Source organism: Ctenopharyngodon idella, chromosome 7 (assembly GCF_019924925.1).
Source record: "Ctenopharyngodon idella isolate HZGC_01 chromosome 7, HZGC01, whole genome shotgun sequence".
NCBI lineage: Eukaryota > Metazoa > Chordata > Actinopteri > Cypriniformes > Xenocyprididae > Ctenopharyngodon > Ctenopharyngodon idella.
In genome coordinates this window covers 20,355,929-20,381,829 of record NC_067226.1, presented here as the reverse complement: position 1 = coordinate 20,381,829, position 25,901 = coordinate 20,355,929, and the positions used below count along the sequence as shown (strand labels likewise).

General features: G+C 36.5%; 1 protein-coding gene across 3 annotated transcripts in view; it reads right to left on the bottom strand.

Annotated features, from left to right (window-relative positions):
* The window catches only part of arap2 (ArfGAP with RhoGAP domain, ankyrin repeat and PH domain 2), a 117,096-nt gene that overhangs the window by 22,118 nt on the left and 69,077 nt on the right, over positions 1-25,901 (bottom strand). For all 3 annotated transcript variants that reach the window (XM_051901517.1, XM_051901516.1, XM_051901519.1), the window contains exons 14-24: positions 25,131-25,305; positions 22,495-22,620; positions 10,640-10,784; positions 10,086-10,188; positions 9,330-9,528; positions 5,538-5,601; positions 4,912-5,075; positions 4,553-4,765; positions 3,557-3,662; positions 2,821-2,968; positions 576-644 (exon numbers count right to left, since the gene is read on the bottom strand). In XM_051901517.1, the coding sequence (XP_051757477.1) occupies positions 576-644; positions 2,821-2,968; positions 3,557-3,662; positions 4,553-4,765; positions 4,912-5,075; positions 5,538-5,601; positions 9,330-9,528; positions 10,086-10,188; positions 10,640-10,784; positions 22,495-22,620; positions 25,131-25,305 (1,512 nt within the window). The remainder of the gene's footprint in view (positions 1-575; positions 645-2,820; positions 2,969-3,556; positions 3,663-4,552; positions 4,766-4,911; positions 5,076-5,537; positions 5,602-9,329; positions 9,529-10,085; positions 10,189-10,639; positions 10,785-22,494; positions 22,621-25,130; positions 25,306-25,901) is intronic.

The following is a 25,901-nucleotide window of genomic DNA, read 5'->3' as shown; positions in this document are numbered from 1 at the left end:
TTGAGATTTTTGGGGGGGTCTAAAAGTCAAAAATATGACATTACTACTATTCTAAAATGTGGAAATTAGTAATAAAAAAAGAATGCAAAGACTGGTACTGTAGTGTGTTTCAGTGTGTAAATCTGTGCACAGTCTGATACAGGATTTTCAAATGCTTTAAGAATTTTCTATGGACCAGTTCAAACACTGTCCTTGCCCCAACTTGAACACATACACAGAAACTTTTTAAACTTGGACAGCAGCAAACAAAGGAAGATTAATCTGTTTTTCAGCTTATCTGTACGAATTGTTCCTTGTGCCAGCGAGGTATAAAGCAGGAGATGGAAAGGTTAGCTAGCACAAAGAGCTTGCTTGCTCTAATTTGCTCAAAACAATACCAATACAGGTCAAAGTGATTCTGTGACCTGTATAAACGTACACACATACATGCAAACACAAACAGGTTAAAAGCTAAAAGCACACATTTATGGACTGTAACATCATACTCTATAAAAATCTCTGTCTCACACTCGCACACACACACACACACACACCCCAACACCTATTTAACAGGAAGGTTAAAAGGGGTGACTTACTGTGGTGTCCTTCCACCTGGTGATAAAGCTGTTTTCTTTCTCCATTTGCCTAACCTGGTCTTCATTGACCTGTTTTAATGGACCCGCACAGATAAACAGAGATTAAAGCCCCTGTGCACAGTAAACAGACCTGCTCACATCCCCAACAGCAAAGACAGGGCATTTAAACTATTCAGAATGCATCCCATAAGAGGACCCGTTTAAAATGACACGTCAGAAAACTTAATAGTTAAAGATAATATTTAACTGTACAAGTTTGTTTACCCTATTTTTTTACATTTAGATTACCTTTGCCATCATCTAATGCTCACTTAAAGCTATTTTTACACTACTAACACTGTTAAATATGATCTCAAAGCAAATTTCCATTTTTTAAATGTTTTATTTAATTACACTACAATTCAAAAGTTTGGGGTCAGTAAGATTTTTTATTGTTTTTGAAAGAAGTCTCAGTAACACTTTACCTAAAGCATTTATGTATAACGCATTATAAAAGCGTATACTGCATTATTTTTATTGCATTAATTATGGCTTATAATGCATTGTATGGTATCATGAATAATTGTAACCACAGTTATAATACATTATTATACACCTTTAGAAAGTATAATGCATTAAAACACAACAAACAACCAATTTCAGAAGTAAAGGAATCTGTGAATATTATAATGTATTTTAACTTTGGTTACAACTATTTATAAAAATATATAATGCATTATAACATACATTTGGTTACAACTATTTATACTTTATGCATTTATGCTTTATGCATTATACATAAAGTCTTTAAGTGTTGCCAAAGTTTCTTATGCTGCATCAAGTCTGCATTTATTTGATCAAAAATAAAGTAAAAATAGTAATATTTTGAAATAGCATTACAAATTAACATAATGTTTTCTATGTGAATATATTTTAAAATGTAATTTATTCCAGTAATGGCAAAGCTGAATTTTCAGTAGTCATTCCTTCAGTCTTCAGTGTCACGTGATCCTTCAAAAATCATTTTAATATGCTGAATTGGTGCTTAATGTCGAGAACATTTGTGTTGCTTACTATTTGTGAAAACCATGATACATTGTTTCAGAATTATTTGATGAATAGAACATTCAAAAGAACAGAATTTATTTGAAATAGTTTTTTTTTAAAGAACGTAAAAGTCTTTACTGTAACTTTTGATAAATTTAACTCATCCTTGCTGAATAAACATATTCATTTCTTTAAAAAAAATCTTATTGACACCAGTTTTTTGAACGGCAAGGTATAATATAGCAGTATAACATTACAGGTGGAACTATACATAATTGATCAGAACATTAAGACTGTGGAGAAAAAGGTTATATTTTATTAAATGCTTGAGAAAATTTAGATATTTACTTTGCAGTATGTAAAAAAACTGAGCAGTTGGCTCATTTGTAATAACAATTAAAAAAAAAAAACAACATGTTTATGTGTATAGTAAACTTTTAATTTACACCAGCATATCATGTTATACTACATATTTCTCATATTTTTCTTTAGATTATAGCTTTTTGTCACACTAAACTTCACGTTTAACACACTCTCCTTATTTCCTTCTCCCTAAAAGTACAAGTGCGTGTATGTGTGAAGCCAGGGGGCCTATGAAAGTATGAGCGTGCCGAGGGGGAATTAGCACAGCGCATCACTGTAAATCCCATTACAGAGGCAAGCGTCCAAGTGCAACACGAACACCATCCCCTTCTTCACACACTTATACTAGAGCTGCACATTTCGTGGTGTTGAATGGAAATGCTTTTCACTGTTTATAGCACCATGAAGTTTGTCATATACTCTGTAATGGGTAAACAGCCACAGCTTGCCAGTTTGTTATAGCCCTCTTCAAATGAGGGGTTCAACACAGACAGGCCTGTTGTTCATCAGTTATGTATTTTCATGAGCAACATACAAGCAAGATACTATTTCTTGCATCAGATTCTTCTGTAACAAAGAGACTACTAATGAAGCAGAACCATAACAACTAAATCAACTCTCCTGTGTACTAACAATAGGGTTATAAGGGTATAAATAATTAATTAACACCACACACCTGTGAAATCATAAGAACAGCACTGTGAAAATGTATTTTGGCTCTCATACCGTGAATACGATGCTATGAATATGAGGGAAGTGAATATTGGAGCAGTCTCACATTTAGCAGGCTCTTGGGAATCGAGTGACAGAGATCAACTAGGTCTGAATCCTGAGAGAGGACACACGTTTAACTCACTGAGAAGAGCTGGATGTAATTGTTGATGAGGTCCTCCACCACGCGGGTCTCCTGAGCTGTGTGTCCCTCCGTTTGAAACAGGCATGAGGAGAAAACACATGCCAGCTTCGGTGTGCTCATCTGGTTGATGTGAGAGCACCTTTGGATCCTGTGCAGATGTAATATATGTGCATAAATATATGAATACTGGTGGACCTACATAAATCATAGATGAGTAAACACACACCGTCCATTCAAGTAAACACATATATACACTTCTGAATTCACTGAATAAGCCCTCTGTGTTCATTATATGTAAAAACTGTTGGATTCTCCACAAGGCTCAGCTTTTATTGGCACGGTGTTATTGTTTGCACAACTTTAAGGTAGTTTTATCCAGAAAGCTATGACAGGAAGTGAGCAGATTTAAATGAAAGCATATATAAGCAACAAAAACAAAGCAGGCAGGTGCAAACGCTGTGTAGACCTGAAGACAACAAAACGATTATTGTACATCATGGGGGAAATGTTAGGCTACACTCCAAATATGCCAAAAGGGCCAATTAAGCCTTCTTCAAACAATTACAGTCATTACAGAAATATTTCGAGCAATCTGACATACCCAGTGAGGGTTTGGAGTGCCCATGTTTACTGTGAGCTATTTAACCAGAATTCATCAACACAATACCAACTGGAAATGTTACTGGCTTGAGAGGATGTTATTGCAGATTGTGTTGTTGCGAAAAGAGGAAATTACCTGTACAAATGCTGCAGCAAGGCACCAAGAGTTGACCTGTTGACCTTGGGTAAACTCTGAATGTAGGATGAATATTTCTGCACTCTGATCTTCTCATCCTGTTCATCTGCATTCATGGACAATAAACACTTTAATGTAGAAATATACTGTTTTTACACACAAAGTTTTGTTAGCTTTACACAAATGACAAGATGAAACCTAAAAAATACTGGAAAACGATAAAACAAGATCCTTAAAGGTGTATTCAGTAATTTGGTGCTGATTTAAAAAGTATAACACATTAACAAAATAAATTGTTTTGGGAAGAATCATCTGAATGGTGTACACTCACATGAGATGAAGACTGCACTTTAAATAATTTTCTATAAAAATTGTTTTAATTATGTATGATGCGGGTCACCCCCTCTATGTATTTTTATTTTTTATTTATTTATTTATTTATTTATTTATTTATTTTTGTTGTTGTTGTTGAAATGACAGATAATCCTTACACTCACTGGCTGCCACCTCTGTAGATACGCTTGTAGCGTAGTGTTGTTTAGTGATGCAAAGAGCGAAATTACACAATGGAACACACTTATCATCATGCTTTACCAACAGAGACAATAGGAGAATCACTACATATACGGCTGAAGAAGAAGAAATGATCTAAAGCCAGAAGTCTGACAAAGACAAAAAATGAGCGTAAACATTGAAGCGACACAAACAAGGTGAGAAAATCCTAAATAGTTACTTCTTTTTTATTGGACTGGTATGGGAATTAATTCATGTATGGACCGCACTCTACAACTCAATAGTATCAGTGAAATTTACATGAAACTCTCATTGTGGTATTGGTACTTACAGTAAAGTACACAAAGAACAGCAAAGTTAGCTAAAGAACTACTGAATTCACCTTCAATAACAACCCATTGGATTTTAGAGTAGTTTTATCTATAATTAAACACAAATTAATGCTCATTCACAGGAACAGATTAAGTGGTTGGCAGCACTTACCAAGGGCAGAGATCCAAAAAGGGTACAGCTCTTTAGCCAATAGAGCATCTTCACTGTGAGACAGGAAGCTCTTGAGTGTGTCTGTGACATCCTCTAGACGGTGGTCTTGAGCTCGTAGCTTAACAACCCGAGCATCCTTGGTAAACTCCTGCAGGAGCTGGGCCACACACGCCGGGTCACCGTTCTTCTGGTAGATTCCATCATAACACAAACCTGAGGGGAATGGTCAAAGGTAAAAAGCTTTGCAAGATAACTTTTTAGTGTCCTTCCTTACAATATAAACATTTTATAAACTCTTTTTCAAAAATTAGAAAATGAAAAACAGATGATTAGATCTCATAGGAATATAAACGACTTACCATATTGGGTGACAAAAGCAATGCAGCTATCCACGATGATAGGAACATCATTTTTATTCATTTGCTGGTTGCCAAGAGCCATACCGTCTGTCCCAGCTGCCAACTGAATGGAAGAGTGCCACAGTGCAAAATCCTGCTTGGTTATGCCATGTACGTACACAGTTCTGTATTTTAAAAAAAGCACACAAAAGCACACATTTACAAATTAAAATATGATAAAAAAAAATAATCCCTGAAAAGAGCTATAACAGCATTGTGACATTCGCTGTACACTACCGTTCAAAAGTTTGAGGTCAGAAAGATTTTTTATCATCATCAATTATGAACAGAGTTGAGCTGCTTAATATCTTGTGGAAACGTGACACATTTTATTTCATGATTCTGTTTTGAACAGAAAGTTCAAAAGAACAGCATTTATTTGAAATAGAAATATTTGTAACATTATAAATATCTTTACAGTCAATCTATGTTTAATCAGTTTTAGGTGTCTGAATTTCTTTCTTTCAAAAAAAACAAAAAAACACTTAAAATCAGCCCTTTTAAATGGTAGTGTATGTTTACTAAAACCTCATAATGCAACATAAAAGACTGTGCTGATATTCAGTAAGGTATCCAGTTCACTGTACCTTCCACGCTCAACCATAAGTAAGACCTGAATCTTCTCGTCACCCTCCATTTGAGTGGACACAGCTGAGGAAAAAAAAAATACAGGAAAACCTTTGCTGAAGATGTTCACACTATTACCTATAAAAGCACTCTTAGATTAACTAAAATGAAAAGCATTAAGAGTGAAAGAAAGCAGTGAAATGTGAAGTGAAACAAATGATGAGAGATTTAGTGTTTTGTAAACTTTCCAGCTGGAATAAGTGGAGCAGAAAGCTGAGTGCTGCTGGTCATTAATTTCTACAGCCGTACATGAGAAAACTGCCTTACTGAACCCAGTAAGACACATGCACAGTTGTACATACACTTTCAGAGTCACTGTTTCTTCAACTAATCTTTCTCACATTCGTCATTTTTCCACACTCCCTCTTTTCTCTCTGTTTCCCTCAAGTACCAGACCGATATTTCAAATCATATTCAATGACCAAAACTCTCTTTCAATCTTTGTATTAGGTTTAATTAATTAATCGAATTCATAGACTCAATGACTTAATAAATTCTGAGATTAATCCATTTCAGAGTAATAAAAACAAAACCAAATCAAAACAGGTCAAGTGAGAACAAAATTACTCAATTATTTTCCAACTCCATGCTCAACCAAAATCAATCAAAACATATAACTTAAGTACTAAAAACAAGCACTTTAATTGTTGCACTTTAGCTATTATCATGGTTGGCAAATTTTGTTTACCAATGTTATTGAAAATGATTTTTTTTTAAAGTAAAAGAGTGCTTTTGGGCACACAAGCTTTATTAAAAGCCATTACTGAAAAGAGGCAAACATTCACTATCACAGTTTGATAAAAACAAACAGCACTCACTTCATCCTTTTAACCTCCCATGAACATTAACGGACTAAAACTTTTATTAAGGAATAATAGTAAAAAAAAAACCTAAATTAAACCAGCAGTGTTGTTGTGCTGGGGCTAACACTGAGATTCCAATAACACCTCTCTCGACTCTCTTTTTCTTGTTTACACATATATAGAAATCATTTACAAAGGAGGAATGGCTTCAGATTAAAGGTGGCGAGCAAGCTTCCTTTCCATTAAATGAGGGTTTAGATAATGTTAACAGATGAAAGAGAAGTCAATTTTCAAAGTAATTATGTTTAAAGTTCCCATCAGACATACAGTGTACCTCAAAAGTCTGAGACTACTAGTGAAAACAGTTTTGATTACAACAGCCAACAAATGTTGAACTAAAAGACGGGCACGACTTTTTAGAATGTCTTAGTATTTGTTTTCTCTCACTTTTGCTTTAATGTCAGCAACATTTGAGCTGCATGAACTCAACAAGTTTGTTTGAAAAAAGGTTTCCTCCAGCATGATCTGAGATGATCCAAAGAGCATCTTGAGCTTCAATCTGACCGTCTGAACAAAGAGTTACATGATCAATGTCAGTTTACTTTGATTAGTGAAACAGAAATGTGCAGAAACTGAAACAGTTATTCTTTACCATAACGTGTCTGTTTTTCAAAATACCAAAACTCTTTCTTTATATTTTCAATCTTTCTTTATATTTTTAGTTTTAAATTTGAGTTTCATCCTAGATTTTTAACATGGTCTCACTTTTGGACCCCACTGTACATGAGGCACCTTTTGTGATATTCAAGAACATCAGATCCTTATGGAGAACCTGCATGTACTTGCATGTCACATTTCAGGACCAAGCATAGCAAATTCTTCCAAAAATAGGGTGAATTCAGGTTGATTGGGACACTTTTTACCATTGAGATGACTGGAAAAAAGTGTCTCAATCAACCTGAATTCACCCAACATTGTCATAGTGTCATTCAGGATGCTTAAAGAAACTATTTTGAGGTGCTTTGAAGCATTTGCTTGCAAAAAACTATGTGATTCTCTTTCAAAAAGCCTCTTTGTAGACAAAATATAATGTATGACTTTCAGATGCCATTTCTACATAAGAGCTTTTCCATTGTTAAATGGATTCATTTGACATTGCTCTTCTGTTTGTGGCAGAAGCGAGTAAAAGATGTTGAGCTAGGGCAAGCAGTGAACTGCTGGTCTGTCTATGTCTGTGTCCTAATCTAATTTCACAGAATTGCAGCCCTTTGAGGCCCATATGTTCTGTCGCTATAGAGATCTTAAACCACTGGAGACGCTTCGTTAGCGTGCCACGCTACATTTCAAGGCTTCACGAACTGTTGAGGCATCACCCTCTTAATCCTGCCCTGAGTATGTTGGCTTTCTGGATTTGATCCCTTTTTTTGGCCTTGAACGGATTAGGAAAAAAAAAAGAGATTCATTGATTTTTCCCGCCTCGTTCTAGCGCAATTGATTGAAAATGTTGCAAATCTGGTCCATGGGTGCCAAGCTCATGTCAACTACCTCCCGCCCAAACACGATTGCCATCGGCAACTGTGGTCTCCCTTGGAGACAGGCGAGACGTGTGACCAGACGAGTCTTTTAGAGACGTGGGAACCGAGTCAAACATTAGCACACTGGGAATGCCAATGAGGAAATACTAGCAAGAGACAGAGGAGGTGGCACAGAAGACTAGGGCTAATATTTCAGATGAGATTTCAAGAAAATGATTGTGAGGCTCAAGGTGTCTCACACCATTACTGTGACAGTTCATCTCAAACGTCACTGATGTAATACATAGAAAGAATAGGAGATATGCATACAAAACACATACAAACACGCATTCAGAGATCAATTTCAGGATTAGTTCACCCAAAAAACCTGTATTATTTTTTTCTTCTGTGGAACACAAAAGAAGAATAATGTGCTGGATGCAGTTACAAGTTTTAAAAAGGATGCAGTTACACAATAGGAGTATCATAAAAGTGGTCCATACAACTCTTTCTTTGATGAACAGATCGAAATGTTAGTCGTTATCCACCGCTAATCTTCCTCTCCAGCGAGCTGTTACCCGCTGCAATCAGATCACTGAATCAGCAAACTGACCTCGAGAATCGAATCAGACCGATTTGAGAACAAACCATTCTAACTGGTTTTGTAAACTTGAACAACAAGAACAACTGATTGTCTGACTAATAAAAACACTGCAGCTTATATGATGAGCTCCCAAAAATGGCAAGAGAAGCAAGGACAGATAAGATTTTCAGTGAATAACTGAACTTAAATTAACTTTAATTAAAATACATTTTTATCTGTTCCTCACCATTGTTGTCATTGTTAACTAAAATTAAATGTTTTTGAAATTGCTATGAAGCTGAAATATTATAAATATTATATAACTATAGTCAAAGCAACATTTTGTAATTTTCTTTTAAGTTGAAGTACTAAAACTACTAAAACTGAAAAAAAAATAAAGCTATACAGAAATATTAAAACAAAACTAATAAAAATGACAAAAGCACATACCAAAATTATTAAAAAACAATCTAAAATGAAAATGAAAATTGAATATATAAAAATGAAAGCAAATTCAAAATATTATAATATTATATCAAATATTTTAATAGCAAATAAATACACTACAATAACATTATTCCTCACGAAAAGCAATCAGATTGGTCCAAAAGACTTGAAATATAGCACACAAGTTTCATGGACCATTTTCATGATACTTCTATGGTGGGTTTTTTGAGCATTTTAGAGATTAACAGCACCAGTCCCTTCATTATTTTGAAAGAATGGCCATGATAATTCTTCAAAAACTCGCCTGTTGTGTTCGACAGAAGTCATATGGGTTTGGAAAAACATAAATGAACTTTTGTGGATGAATCTTTCATTCTACTGGAATGTGTGCATATTTGTTCTCACTAAGCTCCTGTAGGCGTTTAAGTTGAAGAACTCCCTCCTCTTCATCTTCATCTCCAGAACAGAAGTAGAGTTCTGAGCCCACCAGGGCAAACCATCCCATTCGCCAATGATAAAGGTCATGACCCTCTTTATAGTGCAGTCGGCCAATAAGCTCACTGTCCTGCCTCAGCAGAGCTTCTGCCCTTGCAGGGATAAAACACTGAAAGAAAGAGAAAAATATTAGACAAAGCAGCCATGTGAGAGGCAGAGAGAAAACATTTAAAAGTCAGGGGCTTGTGCAGATCACACAAATAAGTTTCTAGTGTTTTCTGCCAAACAGAAACTGCAGCTAACCCTGGAGTTGCATTAAACCGGCATATAGAGATAGAAGTACAAACACAAACATTCTTTGAACATTCCCTAGCTGAGCTCGTGGAGTTACACAAACACTTCAGCCTAGACACTAGCAGCACCTCCACACTTCACTTAAATGGGAATGCATGTGTGTGTGTGTGAGTTTGAGTGAGGGATTAGAGGCAAGTGAGATGGATCTGTTTGAAGGAGTAATAGCATACATCCACTTGCACAAGAAAAACACTAACACACACCGACACAACACAGACAAAGACACAATAAATGACCTTCAAGAGTCGACGTATACAGTAGAGTGCGGCAATTCATATTTAAACACAGAAACAGCACATGTATGCTAAATCCCTGCAATGGTAAAGTTGTAATAAATCTTTAAAGACTTGTGTGCTAGAGAGTGAGTGTAACCTTGGCGATGGCATGCGTCCAATCTTGGTGTGCGTCTGAGGTCTCTGCTCCGAACACCAGCACTCTCTGAGAGCGCAGGTACAACTCAAAGGTGAACACTGACCTGAGGGAGGTGTGAAACGGCAATTAACACACACACAAAATGACTGAAACACACACATGAATACAGCTGTGAAACAGAAAGGATGGTGATTAATCTCTGTTAGTCTTTTGCTCTTACAATAAACAGCTGAACACTGGAGATTAATCCAGGTGGAAAGGTCATTCTCTTAATGGCTTTAACAGCTCTGACTTGTGGCCCACATTTTTGGACAGGGGGATTTTTTTGTTACAGCAGCGAGAGCAAAAGAATCAGAGAAAAACTGGTATTTCCCAGAGAGTCAGACTAATCGGGTTAGAGGTCGGTTAGCATGTCGGTTTCCTCTCATTTCTTTATGTTGGTTAGTGTATGGAAAGTTTGAGGTGAGGTCACATCAAAAACACTTTCCGTAACCTCAAACCCACAAAAGGTCGTCAAGCGCAAAAAAGGGTGTGAGAGAAAGAGAAACATGTACCCTGTTTCGGTGATGCTCTCAGTGTTGTTGATGGCCAGGCTCACTACATCGCTGACGTCAACCCGGCCTATGGGAGTGGCGATCTTCTCGTTGTCATAGTAACTAAGAAATCCACCTTCCAACGTACACCAACGACGGACCATGTCTGAAACATACATACAAATACACAAACATGAAATGTAACTACTGAGAAGAACTAGATTCAGTGGCATATTCTTAGTGGTACTTTCTGTTATTGCTCATACTTAGGTATTTTAACAAACTTAAGCACATAAATTCTGCACTGTTGAATGATACCTCAAATTGTGCAGCATTTATAAGTGTCCATCCAATGTACAATGGAAATTTGGTTTGATGGAACTACTTGTTGTATTATTCACGTGTAACATAAATGTAGCAATATTTATCTTGTGGGCGAAATTTCATGGGCGAAATCATTTCAATAGGAAACCGCACAATAGGGAGTATTACATAAAGGCAAAAAAGTTCCCGTTTTTGAAAGTGACTTCTGTTTGTGGTGCTTCATGCATTGCTACACTAGTGACAACGCCTGTGAAATTTTACAGAAATTCTGCTAAAGTGACTGCACATTTACAACTGCTTTAAAGGAGGATTGCAATCAATATTTAAACCAGAAAGTCAGAAAGTCAACGTTGATTTGGACCAGTAAGCAAACACCTAATAACACAGAACACCCTAGCAACATATCACCAACCTCTCAGAACATGTTTATAGTAGCCTCTCCATTCACTCGGTACACTTTAGGATCTGCTTGGTATTCTGAGGAAGGCCTTTAAAACTATATGTCCACTGGCAATAATGAATGAAATTTCCATAAGTAGCTATACTATATCACTGTTCTTAAGAATTCAAAGCAGATTCACAGCTACTTATATGATGGATTAACCCACAGTTATTAGTACTTTTTGAAACAAGTTATAAATACTTTATCTACTACTATTTTAAGGAGCTTAAGAGCTAAAATGATCCTTAAAGAATTCTTAAAAATGTAAACCACCTACAATCCATAAAGATCAACCAGAAATGAAAGAAAAAACTGTAAAGGATCTCCTCAAGACTTTGATATCCTAAAATAAATTACATTTAAAACTGCCAAGTGCCATGCATTATTCAAATGTACTCATTTAAAACCACTTTTATCTAGCTTATTATTGTTGTGTTTAAGTAATAAATAATTTAGCAGACACTTATATCCCTAGTGTCCTATTTGTACAGTTCACTTGCTACTGGTTCAGTCCATCCAGTCAACAGTTTTCTGATTATGAGCCCCATTCCCACTACACCATCTTTTCCTCACACAGACCACTTGCTGGGTGCAAAACTGGTTGTGACATGTAAAGTACACGTCGAGGGACAAAACGATATTGAGAGTGTGTTGAGTTACAAAGCACGATTCAAATAAATCTGATGAAATAATTAAAACCAAAGCAACAAGTAACAGTGTCCTCCCAAAGGATGCATTTAAAAAGGATTTAATAAAACAAAACTGATATTTCATTATGAGAATTATTAAAAACACTGATAATTCATTTTGTGTGTACAAATGGCTTTAAAGAGGTGTTTAAAGATTCAACAAAAACATGAATGCTACCAACAAGCTTTTAAAACCCTGATTCACAGAAAAGTGCAGTTTAAATATATCCAAGATACATCGAGGCATGTTAACGCTGTAATGGGGTATCAACTGTGATATCAAATCACTGAAAATCCTCTATAAGTAGTAAAATTCAATATATTCTCATGAATCTGAAAGGGCTTCCATTCATTATAAATATTTAACTGAGATGTTACACTCTTTTTCCAACTATTACGTTGGAAATACTGTGGCGCTTTGTTAACACTCAAACACTAAAATATTCAAAGCATAAGTCATCTTCATATACATGTAATACGATTGTCATTTGTCTTGTGAAAATGCTGATGGTCTTTTTCTGAGTGGAAAGGGTTGTATGATGTTTCTGGAGGGGTGCTATTAGACAGAGCAATGTATTTTAACTTTGTGTTACAGAGACACAATGTTTTGTTCCTGACAATGCCTCACCTGATTTATCTACAATACTGGCACTTCATTAATCCAATTAGCAAGGGTTTGTGGGGGAACAAACCGTTCTGTCTGCAATCTCAGCACGAGAGTTAAGAGACACTAAATTATGGGCGAGGGGGGGTTATCCATGTGACATGCAGTGTGATATTCAACTTTTAAAGTGAGAGTACAACAAATGTTGATCAGTGAGAAACTTCAGGTGACAGAGATGGTATTTGGTGACCATTTGGCAATATCACATGGGTCCAGACGCAGCTGGCATTTACTATCAACAACCATCCAATGCGGCTGTCTCTCAGTATTGAGTGTTGTGTAGTACAATAAATTGCTGGTATTTATTTCCCTCAAACCTCTTCACCTCATCTGTTTGAACCTCTCCAGCTCAAATGCCACCACAATAAGTGTGTGAAAACCCTTTTGTCACTGTCTTTTCATTTTCTTGTTTACAAGGCTATGGATATATAATCTATGAACCAGTGCTTCCCAGAAACTATGGAGAGAGGTGTCCTTTTCATTTGTCATTATATTTGAATTTGAACTGCATGTGAGCCAGGGGTCTTTGTCAACTTCATCAGTGTCTTTATGTGAACTGAAACCATTTATAAAATTTCACATCAATATCTCAACACAAGCTTCAGGTGGGGTTGCTGAGGTCAAGCCTCTTAAAAGTCAAAATGATAAAAAGGAGATATGATAGTCTTTTCACAAGAAATTTGCACATTTAGATACTCTATACACATTTAACATGTGCTTGCATCTTGAGGAGGCTTGAGGATCCCTGAAAGGTATGCAAATCTCCAGTATTCCTGTTATGTGAAGCTCATTTTCTTCAGATTTGTATACACCCATAGGCCATGGCTGTCTTTACTTGCGATCATCCAAGGTTACATGGGTAGACAGGCCTGAAAGATGGATGTGCTCAAGAGAATCATTTTATTCGGTAAAATACTAAAGGTGAAAAGAGACGGAGACAGAAAACATTTAAAAAAAAAAAACTGCATACGATTTATACTCGTCGCGTCTGAACGAGTGCGAAGGTGCGCGCCACAAAAATTATGTCATCGTGGTGTGGGCGGTTGTGCGTGATACCGCATTTCACGTGGCGGTGTGAAAAGCATTTTTTTTTTTTTTTTGTAACTCTGCTTTAGAAAATGCGCAACCTCGAAGCAATTGTGGTCGAGCAGGTACATCTGTGCCAGCATCTATCCCGGCACCCAGTTTGCGCGTGTCTAAATTAATTAACTAAAATTAACAGGCAAAGAGTTCAAAAAACAGCCTCCTTGCCCAATAAGAGACAGGCAGAGAGTTCAAAATTGGCCTTTTTTGTCCGACATGGGACAGACAGAGAGTTCAAAAACGGCCTCCTTGGCCGATACAGGCCAGGCAGGAAGTTTAAAACTGGCCTCCACTTTTGGTTTAGGCTCCTGGATGAACTTGGCCTCGGAGGTATGCTCCTTAAAGGGATTGATGGCCGGCTCATGCACCTGGTCAGACTGGACTTTCCTTAACTCTGGCTTCATCTCTTAATGGGGCTTTGGCTCTTTATCCGTGGCGGGCTCGGTAATGTAAACCTAATAGGTTTTTACTTTTCTCACTCTCATCGTTGTTGATAGGGGATCCGCACTGATGTAAAACCTACTTGTAGAATGTCCCTCGAGGGCCAGAGGCTGATGTCTTCGTAGTGCACAAAGGAGACAACCAGATCTTGAAACCTCTGCATATGCTCCTCAATGGACTGCTCCTCCTGGGAGAGGAGGATGATCTGAACTGCTGCTAGATCCATTGGCAAAGGTCTGATCTTCTGTCATGAAGGGGTTGCAAATAAATGGAAATAAAAGAGCTAGATTTATCTGAAAGCAGTGTTCCTTAAATCAAAATAAACTCAAAATAACACTTTTTTTTTCCAAATAACACTACAGGTTATTTGGAAACAAACCCACAGAGAACAGAACAAAACCTATAGTGAGACGAGATCTGACAAAGAACAACTGAAAATGAGCACTATAAATACAGAGAGAAACACTAGGAACTAAATGAGATAATTAACAAGACACAGGTGGGACACGTGAGGGTCAAAAACCATGGCAACTGATGAACAAAAACAAAGGAAATTGAACTGGGAATAGTGCAAAACTAATTCAAAAGTCCTACTACAACACAGTCCAAATGTGACAATATCTCAACTATGTCAAATTCCAGAATAATGAGACACTGGAAAAAACAAGCTGATATTAAACAAACTATATAAAATTAGGCCTATTTCAAACCACACACATAAGGGAAGCGACAATCCAACTACAGCAGCAGGCACATATTGTGTGTTCACATTGTGTTTCTGTTGCATAACCTGCTCTATACTGAAAATAAAGTGATTTCTGAAGTGATTTCTGTGCTACTGTATTGTAATCAGGAGTTGGCCATTGAGATATATTACAAACATGAGGATAAATGTAACATGAGGAGTGGGATCATATTCACAACCAGATGGTAATTAATCTACACAGAATGACACTAAACAGCAAACTAAAGCTATAAACAAATTAAATCAGCTGGATTCAGACAGATTTACTGAAAAGAAACTGCCGTAACTGTGCATAAAACCCAACAAATGTCTTAAAAGTCTTCAAACAAGAGGTAAGTAGTTTACTGAAGACTTTCAAATTGCCTCAAATACAACTATATTGGAAAGATTGTTAAATAGGTTTAAATCGCATTTTGTGAACTGAATTATGAGCTGAAAAAAGAAAGGCTCAGCACCAAAACTGGCACCTACGCTTCTACTACGCAAAGTGAATACTGTAATCCATTAATAAATGTGTGCTGCTTTTAAGTGCAGTGTAAAACTGTTGAGAGGTATCAGAAAGAAAATCTAAAGGTCAAATCATTGTGAGCATTTGTTTATAATGTGTGAGTAAAGTAACTAATATTCATGTGAGTTCAGTGTCTGGAGCCGAGTATAGCACAGTTCAGATGATTTGTCATCAATAGACATGTCTCAAAATAATCTTGTTTTACCATTTACACAGGCGGAAACCTCATGGGGTACTTCTTTCATTTGCGGATGGACATTGTTTGCTATGAAAGGGTCACAACATTGATCCAGATGAAAGAAATGAATAAGCCTCAATTGAGAAGTTGCCCCGGCTCTGAAACACACAGCTACCAGCAGCGACAGGCAATGGGAGCTTGTTTTAGATGCATTATACCCTTTAGAGGATGGGGCGTTTCACAAGTACACGCACACACTGAGGAATGCCGCTGCATGATTTATAAAGGGGCAGATGTGGTTGTTTTCTCCTCTTCCCCTGAAAGCACGCTTCCTCTGCGGGTGTCAGCAGAAACTCAGTGAAGACACACACAAAAACACACTCTATCACAACACGCACACACATCAGGGTTGGGCAAAATTCAGAATTTAAGAATGTGCTTTCAATTCACGATTGTGAATTTGAATTGGCGACACCCCATAGGATGTGGAAATGGAACTGAAATGCAAGGAAGATGAATTTACTGAACTGAAATTCAAATTTCATCCAACGCAACAAGAATAGGTAATTTAGGAGTTCTGTTTAAGGTTTCCAGCATGATACATGTTTTTTGGCTCCATTTTAAAAGAAAGAGAAAGAGAGAGAAAAAAAATAAGTTAGAGCATTCTGTTAAATTAAGAGCAATAAGAGCAATCTTCCACCATGGTCCATAAAGTAAAAGTTAATTAATTAAAATATAGTGAATTATATCCATTAATTATACATTTTTAGGTCTCATTTCCAACAAGATTATATAAATATGTTTCATGTTTCTGTATACCATATGTAAACATGTTTATGGATATAAAAGGATGTAGGGAACAACACATTCCATTGGCAGGGCCCTATTCTTACTGCAACAGTGGTGAACGGTTTGCTACATTTCAATTGGATCTTGGTGGACTAGCACAAACAAATGTCCAACACACACCATCAGATAATGAAGCTAGGACAACTGACAGACACCTCAAGCGCAGGAAGGACAAGGCTTCTTACTGGTCCACAGGCAGTTTCTGCCCTGCACCCAACTTGAGACTAATCGCTAATAAGGTTTAAACCAACTACCTTCTTTAGGAGTTTTTGGATGCAAGAGCAGTGGCTGAAACAAAGGGAGGCCACAATGATCCATCTAATCCATTCATAACTATGTTTAGAAACCTTAAAACTGATGTAAACTACACAACATCCATATCATACTTTTTCAGAGAAATAAGTATGCTCAGTGACAGCTATTTGTAGTGCAACATCTTGCACAAATTCAGCTGTTAATGTATAAATGAATGCATGCATGACAGTTCAGTCTTTTCTGATCTTGTTCGGACTCTTCAGAACATTGCCAAAGGCATTCTGGTGGTGGTTTGGAAAGTGAGAAATGCATTGGTAAAACTTTAAAGACACTTTAAAGACTTCCATGTGCTTCATGCAAATGAGTTCCACAGGGGAAAGAAGGGTGGACCACAATAGACACTCCTTTCAACAGACACTCCTTGTTCTTAGTCTCCGGATCATCCAGTGAGATATTAACAGATACACCCCTGTTCTGAGTCTCAGACAGAAACAGATCAACAGGTTCTGAGACTCCCATCTAGAGAGACTGTAACAGATGTCTCCAGCCTACAAAGGGGAGACAGAAACAGATTCCATGTTCTGAGTCTCCAGTCTGTGAGGAAAGAGGTATTAACAGACATACTACATTCAGTCTGTCATTAAGTATTCACTCTCATGTCGTTCCACACCCGTAAGACCTTTGTTTGTCTTCGGAACACAAATTAAGATATTTTTGATGAAATCCGAAGGTATCTGATCCACACATAGGCAGCAACGACATTGCACCTTTTGAGGTCAAGAAAGATACTAAAGACATCGTTAAAACCGTCAACATGTCTACAGTGGTTCAACCTTAATATTATGAAGCAACAAGAATACTTTGTGTGCGCCAAAACAAAACAAAAATAACGACTTTATTCAACAAATTCGTCTGTACTGTCATACTGGTACACTATTTTCGTTGCAGAGCTTCAGTGATTACGTCCGAACGGTGGCTCAGTGAACTAACCCTTTAAGCTTTTAACCCTTCGACTGCCTGTTCCAGATTGTTAAGGACCTTCTGCACCTACTTCTGGACCACATCTGCGTGTTGCAGATTTTAGGACTCTTTTAGTGGTGATCAGCATTTCACAAAGCTTCATGTTCAAGGCTGTTGAAATGGATTCCGACTCCTTTCCACACTGCATTGTTATCCAGCACAACCAGTGGAAGAAGTCATCGCCATTGGACTCCTCACTCGATTACGTGGAATGTAAATATCACTTAATTAAACCTCTTTCCAGAAACCTTGGCATTTTGTATATTATCAGTATATGATTTTCTAGTTTACAGTAGAATATAGCTGATGCTAGTTAATAAACAATCTTTCATTGATTTGTTTGATGAAAAATAAGGTTCTTCACCTTATTAGTTTCAGAGAAACAACAGATAACATAACTCTGCCATAGCCACGTCGTATGCACTTTATTCCTTTATCATTCACGGTATTCATTTATTAGTTGTGTTGACTTACTCTTGTTAATAAAATTTTCTTATTACACTTGTGTCTTCCTTGTTTTAATAATACAGAAGAGGCTCTACAAGTTAATGATGTCTCACAAATCCTTAAGATTGGTCAGATGACAAACTCCCTCCAATTTACATAATTTTATTTATTCAACAATCATCTTTGATTGTTATTTTATTGTTAAGGCATAATTCAATTCTTAATTCAATTCTGAATACTGCAATTCTGATTATAAATAAATTGTTTTTAAAATGTCAGTGCCAGATAAATGGGAGGTATGTGCCTTTGTCTGTAATCTTTGTGTTGGAGATTTGAGGAGAGTTTAGAGAGCTTAAGTAGAGTAAGATATAAAGGAGAAGAAAAAGTGACATGATTGGGTAAAAAAAATATATACCTCTGTAAGTACACGAGAACAGAAACAGTACACTGCTATGGACAGAAACAGAGAAGGGAGATGAACACAACGAAAAGTGAACATTGAATATTTAAAACATTGAAGCATGAAAACACTGAAGCAACATTTGAAACATTGACGTTATAATCAGAGGTTTTGGGTATTTTCTGATCATGCGTTACATCCAGTGTTATAGAACTAAAAGCAGCAACGCTACATTGTCTACATTTTTAATAGCGTTTTTTATCGCATTTTTTTATAGCGTCACAGTATCTCAGTGTAGCAGAAAAATATAGCTCAGATTAAATTATAAATACAAATCATTACATAGTTAGCTATCCACCTTATATCCTACGCCCCATGACGCTTTGCGCGAATTATGGGTTTAACTTCCATTAAGCTGTAAACAGTCAGTAAAAGGCTCGCTCTATGAACGCAATAATACGTTTTTTTCAAAACTGGGTACAATGAGATGACATTATTCTACTCACCCTTCAACCAACGAACATTAAAAGTACATTTAAAAGTGTAAAAGCATCAACAAGGTACTTTTAACAGGCCATGAAAAAGCGCGATTCTTTCCACAGTAATAACAGACGGGTTAAATATAACTATAGTGATATCTGTATTATGTGATATACGTTGCCTTAATAAAAATTGTTCATGAACTTCAGCATTGCGTGATACTATTTCAAAGTGATTTCCATCATTTTTACAGATAATAAATTGTATTTACCTGTGAAAACAACCCTGGAAAGAGACGTTAGGCTTTGAGGAGGAAAAACGAGAGATTCTTCATGCATTCCAGTGAATTATTAATAGGATATATCGTAAATTATATCGGGAGAACAGACCACAAATGTGCAATATACGTTGCCCTTTTTCATACTATTACAGCGGCATGCAAAGGGACAAAAGAAAATAATCATGAGGATAGAAAGCAGCGACTGAAAAGTGCTCTTGCCATAGATATTCTTGTTATAACATGTTATGTTAAAATACCAAGCGTTACGTTATTCTCATGATGTCTGAAAATAAAACATGAAAGAAAAATTGAAAGCTCGTTCAGTCAAAGTGAAGGATAAGCTTTAATGTTCCCCAAACCAGAAGTGCAACCCATAATTCTAAACGCAGGTCAGGAATAAGGTGGATATAAAAAGTTATTGCCCCCTTAAGTAGGTTCAGTGTAGTTGGCTACTTTTTGTTAGTAGGATGTAGTGTCTGCTTCTGTTATGATAAAAGCACACACAAACATGTTGCTACAACCTAAAAGTGAAGTCAGCGCAACAACCGGACAGCATCGAATCTAGCAGACCATGCTTTTATTAAAATCCCCAGGACAAAACCATAAATTATTGACATTAGGTTTTATATAGAGCGTTTTAGACCATTAGCGTGAAAGGTTTTAAAGGCAACCTCAGAGAAATAGCTTTGAAAAAATACTCCTTTTTTGGGAGTGGCACAAGCAACATTTTCCAGTTGATTAAACAAGTTCAAATGCAAGTAGTCAAGTAGTACCTTTGAATATTTCAGAAGAGACTACTATTATGACACCACACTGTTTTTATATATATAATAAATGAAATAACAAGGTATTTTCGGCTGTGACATTACAATTCTTTTATAGAGCCGTGTAAGACTATTTTACACAATGTTGCCTTAAGAGAACAAAACCAGTAAACAATAAAAGGTGGAAGCAGCAAACCAATGACTCTCTAAATCAGCAGAAATCAGACACAAAAACTAATAAAAAACAATTTTGACTATCTGTTTCTAAGAAGACCAGAATTAAAAGATTTTTATATTTTTGTGAAGATAAGTGAGATGTTTTTCTGAAGAGTCTGAAGAGCTAGCGTGTTGCGGGTGGTTGCCAGGGCATTGTTATGCAGTTGCTAAGGTGATCTGAGAGTTGAAAATGTAGAGATGTAGTTGCTAGTGGGTGGTACTAGGTGGTTGATAACTGGCCAGTCCCACATCACAATGACATTCTGGTGTCTGATATGGCTCATGTCCCTCCTCCTATGCGATAGGATTTTTTGATTTATCACTTCCCAGGCGAAAATTGTTTGAAAAGTAATACCACACTGAAAAACATTGTTTTTTGTTTTTTTTTTGTCTATAAACACCCCTGTGAAAAAAGCACACTTTTAAAGAGTACTTATTACATAAATAAAATACTTAAAAGAATATAAGTGCAAACTGTATGTAATGTTTTCAGACACTTAACTGCATGTTAATTATAGATTAAATTTATATTAAAAGGTGCTCCGTGAATCGGTTCAATCCAATTTGTTTTTTCTCCTATTTACACAGCCAGGACTATGTATAAACACTTTTTTAAAACACACAGACAGCAAATATTCACAAAATTGTTTGTTTAGGTGTTGATTTAAATTTTCAATAGCGTTTCTCAAAATTCACTTACTGTACCTTTAAATAATCTCTATTTTTAATTTGATAATTATTACTTATATTGTCTTTGAAATATGGTTAAAGTAAGGTTGCTGCTTAAAGTATTGACAAGCATTTATGGTAAAATAAACTTTAATGTCAAATTGAATAAACTTAAACTTGTATGTCACGTATTTAAATATAATTATACATTTGTAATGATAAAGTTGTAATTTAATACATTCAAAATATATTAACTTAAAATGTATTATCAACATTTATATATTCTGAGAAAAAGATCGAGTGAGCGAGTTTACCGGCATTCAGATTTAGCATTTTCCTTCAGGTCAGTCCTATGTTCATAATAAAAAATCTGTTTAAATGTCCGATGTATTATCCTGTCCTTTTAACAGTTAAGGGGTTTTCCCGTGACTGACAGCGCTGGTCAGTCTTTTCAATGTAAAAGTCTTCGCTACTGACTGACACACTCATAAAGACAGTCTTTCAGTGCATATTCAGTACAATTAAGTGCACTTCTTTTTTTCACATGGGGATGAATTTTATCTATACATTTTAAGATACTGTGGTTTATAGACATTTCTCCAAAAAAAAAGAAGAAAAAGAAAATATTAAAAAGTTGTCACTGCACAACTGGCAAGTTAGGAAGTTTTCAGATTCTCATCCACTTTGCTAGTTTCTTTTGTGCAAAGAGTAATGAGGCATCTGTTTATTATCATAACAGACGTTCTTTAAACTTTCAAACAGTCATCACATTTTCTTTTAAGATACTTAGAGCTGCATTAAACCATTTTCAACTATCAGAGTCTAATTCTAAAACACAGCTTGCTTATTTCCAGTGCTCATAAACACACACGTACACACACTGTGGTATCGGGGAAAACAGACAGAGGACCAAAGCGGGCTACCACAGCTTGAGACAGATGTCCCTCGGGATACAAGATAGAGACGAGCTGAAAAAAAAAAGAAGAAGAAGAAGAAGAAAGAAAAAAAAACAAGCTCCTACAGTGCAACATGTGCTCCAGATGCTTGTGTTACTCCACCAAGAGTCCAGCTTAATGTAGGGCCCTTTACTGGCCCCGTCCCTAGAGAGAACTTCTGTCTAACCACCAGTGGCCCTCTCCAGATGTTTGGAGGAGAACAACGTGAGCACAATGGGTGCCAGAGATATGATGGGGAAACATACTTGAAAGAATAACATCTTTGGAGGGGATTTAGTGTAAGAAGGATGGTGTACTCGAGTGTAGGGGTGACAATACTATTGCACAATTATGGTGCAACCATTTCCAGCCATGAGTGAGGATAAACAAGAAGTGCAGATGAATATTCATAATTACTTGGATGAATGAATGAATAAATGAGGAGGTGGGCATTTGGATGGACGAATAAAAGGACGGACAGACTCACCGGGTCTTCCTTTCCTATCCAGAGTGGCCTTGCCAGCATTCATAGAGCAGTACAGAAATCCATCCATAAAAGAAGGAACATCAGCCGAAAAACTGCTGTTAAATACTGCTTCCAGCTTAGGAAAATCTATAGAGAGAGAAAGGAGGGGGAAAAACAGAGAGATTAAAAAGAAAAAAGAAGAACAGCTGATTAGGAATAATCCTATAATGTGGTGAGGACGAGAAATGCTGTTTATATGGAGATCAGTCGCATTATATGCAAACCCAGCTCCCTATTCCTGCTTCTTTCAAGTGAAATTCAAAGTTTTTAAAAACTATTTACCTCAGAAGCGTCTTGATAACCAGTCAGTCTTCATTCAAGGTGTCAAACAGCTTTTAACAGCTAAATTTCATATATTTCTTTCTCATTTTCCAAGGTTATTTGTTTATAAGGCTTGTAAAACTTCCATCCAAACATTAAAGCTCAAGGTTAGAAGATTTGACTGCTTCCTTTCTCCACCCTACCTCTTCATCTGCTCTCCCTATTTGCCACTTTAAATTTTTACCCCTTTTTCTGCCTACTACCTTATCATGTTCTGATTCAATTAGCCACTATGCTCAGGTTCAATTTTCTTCGGGAAGGCCAGCAGTACCGACAAGATTTTATCATGCACTTCCAGTCACCAACATGGAAAAAGTTCAAATAACTTTAATTGAAAAGCCTTTTAATTGAGGGATCTTTCTATCCAATCATCTCTTCCCTCCAGCTACTGATACTTCTCTGTTGGAACGAGGAGGATTAAAAGTGATAATGAGATAGGATGGAGGAAAGTCCAATTTGGTGATCTCTGCACACATGCCTCAAACATGCAAATAGAAAACCTGCATAAGTAATATATTCAAATGTATGTGAATGTGTATTTGGGCCGTAGCAATCCGAGAAAAACAATAGAACTTGTTGCAAGTTGAATGTGTGTGCATGTGTGTAAGACGATGACTGAATTATCCGACTGAGAATCACATTTACAAGCCATTAAGTTAATGAGGCCACATCTCCGCACAGATTTAGAGGTTACACAAATGTTGTCCTGCTGTTGTTACGATGTTTGTAAGCTTAACAAAACATTGGCAGAACACTGTAAAACATTTGTGGCTGTGCTGATTGGAGAATTGCTTAATTAGGATCGTTGGCACACTTCCTGTAAAGGCCCCAAATGAGCAATGTAATGACACACACAATCTACAGCTAATTATAGACACTTTCAGGGGCAATGTCGTCTTGAGGTAGGGATGTGTGTGTGTTAAAGTCCTCCATCAGCCTGTGTGAAATGCCAGTTGTGATGAAAATTTGATGGAGTACCAGTTAGAATTCATCAGTCAGTACAAAGAGTGTGTATTAAAATGCAAAGCAGGACACCAATAAAACTTTGCTTTAAAGTACAATGTTATTTATGATCTACACTAATGTTTAAAAGTTTGGGGTCAGCAAGATTTTAATTCACTTCAATTGATACTTTTATTCAGCAGGGATGCATTAAATTGAAGTAACAAATAAGGACATTTATAATGTTACAAAAATGAATGCTGTTCTTTTAAACTTTCTATTTATTACAGAATCCTAAAAAAAAAAAAAAAAAAAAAAATCACAGATTCCACAAAAATATTTAGAAGCAACTGTTTTCTACATTGATAATGACATGAAATGTTTCTTAAGCATAAAACGCATTAGAAATCTATTAGTAATCCACATTAGAAATCCACAAACTTCTGAACGGTAATGTCCACACTATGTAGTCAGGTAAAAAAAAAAAGTGACCAGTTTACTAATTTGTGTCTTACTATTTGTTTTTTTAATATATATTTTATTAAAGGAAGAACAGTGACATATTACATACAGATAAAAAAAAAAAACAATGTTCCTTTTGATTTTACAATTTTCCCCTTACCCTCAACCCACCCCAGAACGGTTTAAAAAAAAAAAAAAAACACAACAACTAATAAACATAATAAATAAACAAATTGGAAAAGCATTGGAAAAACAGAATCTCAAAGTTCTGATATTACAAACATCGAGGAAATTGACATGGTTGTAAGCCCATTGTGTCTGATTTATTTATTTGTTCAAACTTGCACAGGCGTTAATCATTTAGTTTGGGGGAAGAGTTGCACCCTTTTCAAAATATGAGATCATCGGAGTCCATACAGAATAAAAACGTCCAATCAAGTAATATTCTCCTCCGAGCCAAAAGACATGCAAAAGCACAAGCATCTTGACAGTTTTTAGACATGACCACACCTTGCTCAGGTACTCCAAAAACAGCCATTTCAAAGCTAGGTCTGATATCCTTACTATATGCCTCAGACAAAATTTTAAATATAGTTGTCCAGTAATCAAGCAATCTGGCAACCTTTCTTATTGAAAACAGTGCTACCTAATATTTTTGTGGAAACTGTGATACATTTTTTGAGTTTGAAATACATGTTTTTACGGTTATTTTTAGTGAATTTAATGTGTCCTTGCTGAATAAAACTATTCATTTCTTTTAAAAAAAAAAAAAAAAAAAAAAATTGAACAGTAGTGTATGTGTGGAGGCACATATTTTACAGGATTTTGCAAAGGACAGTGCTCTAAACACGTCATAATGAATTGACACACACCTGAGAGCTTGTTGTGGTAGAGGAACTCCATCTGTAGCCTCTGGCCTGCTTTCTGAGCCAGTAGATATGGCGTTGAGTGCTCAGGGTCGCCTGTCGCACACATCACATCTGCCCCACTGAAAACAAGGGCCATGGTATGCAGGACGTCAGGGTGAACCACTGCAGCACACAGGGCCTTCACACACACACACACACACACACACACACACACACACAGAGGGGAGGGGAACAAATCACAACTGAGCATCAGTGATAGGCAGAGCACAGCAGCATTTTCGGGCACACAAAAGACTACACTGAAACTGACAGCTTATGATGAATTAACTAACAACATTGTCAAAAGTACCGCTCCTTTGCGGCTATGAGAAACAAACATTTGTTGCGTGCAGCTTTACTTGGAATCCTAGTATGGAATAACATTGACATTGACAGGAAACGGGGCATCCAAAGAACAAATGCAGTCAGTCCAATTAAAAAGAGATGGAGGGAAAAAGAGTCAATAAATACAATAGTGTGTGTCTCTGAGAGAGCAAGAGAGAGAGAGAGAGAGAGAGTTGGCAGGAGTAATTCAGTCGAACACTGCTTTCATCTAAAACAGTCTGATCTAGCCAAGCTATCGATCCCCCTCAAACAAGCTAGATCCGCTGGAGAACAAGGACACTGAGACAGTAAACCACACACATACACACATGTACTCCAATGCCGATACCTGCCACTACCAAGTACAGTGGAATCAAAACTGGCGAAAATTATTTTATAACGTAACATTTT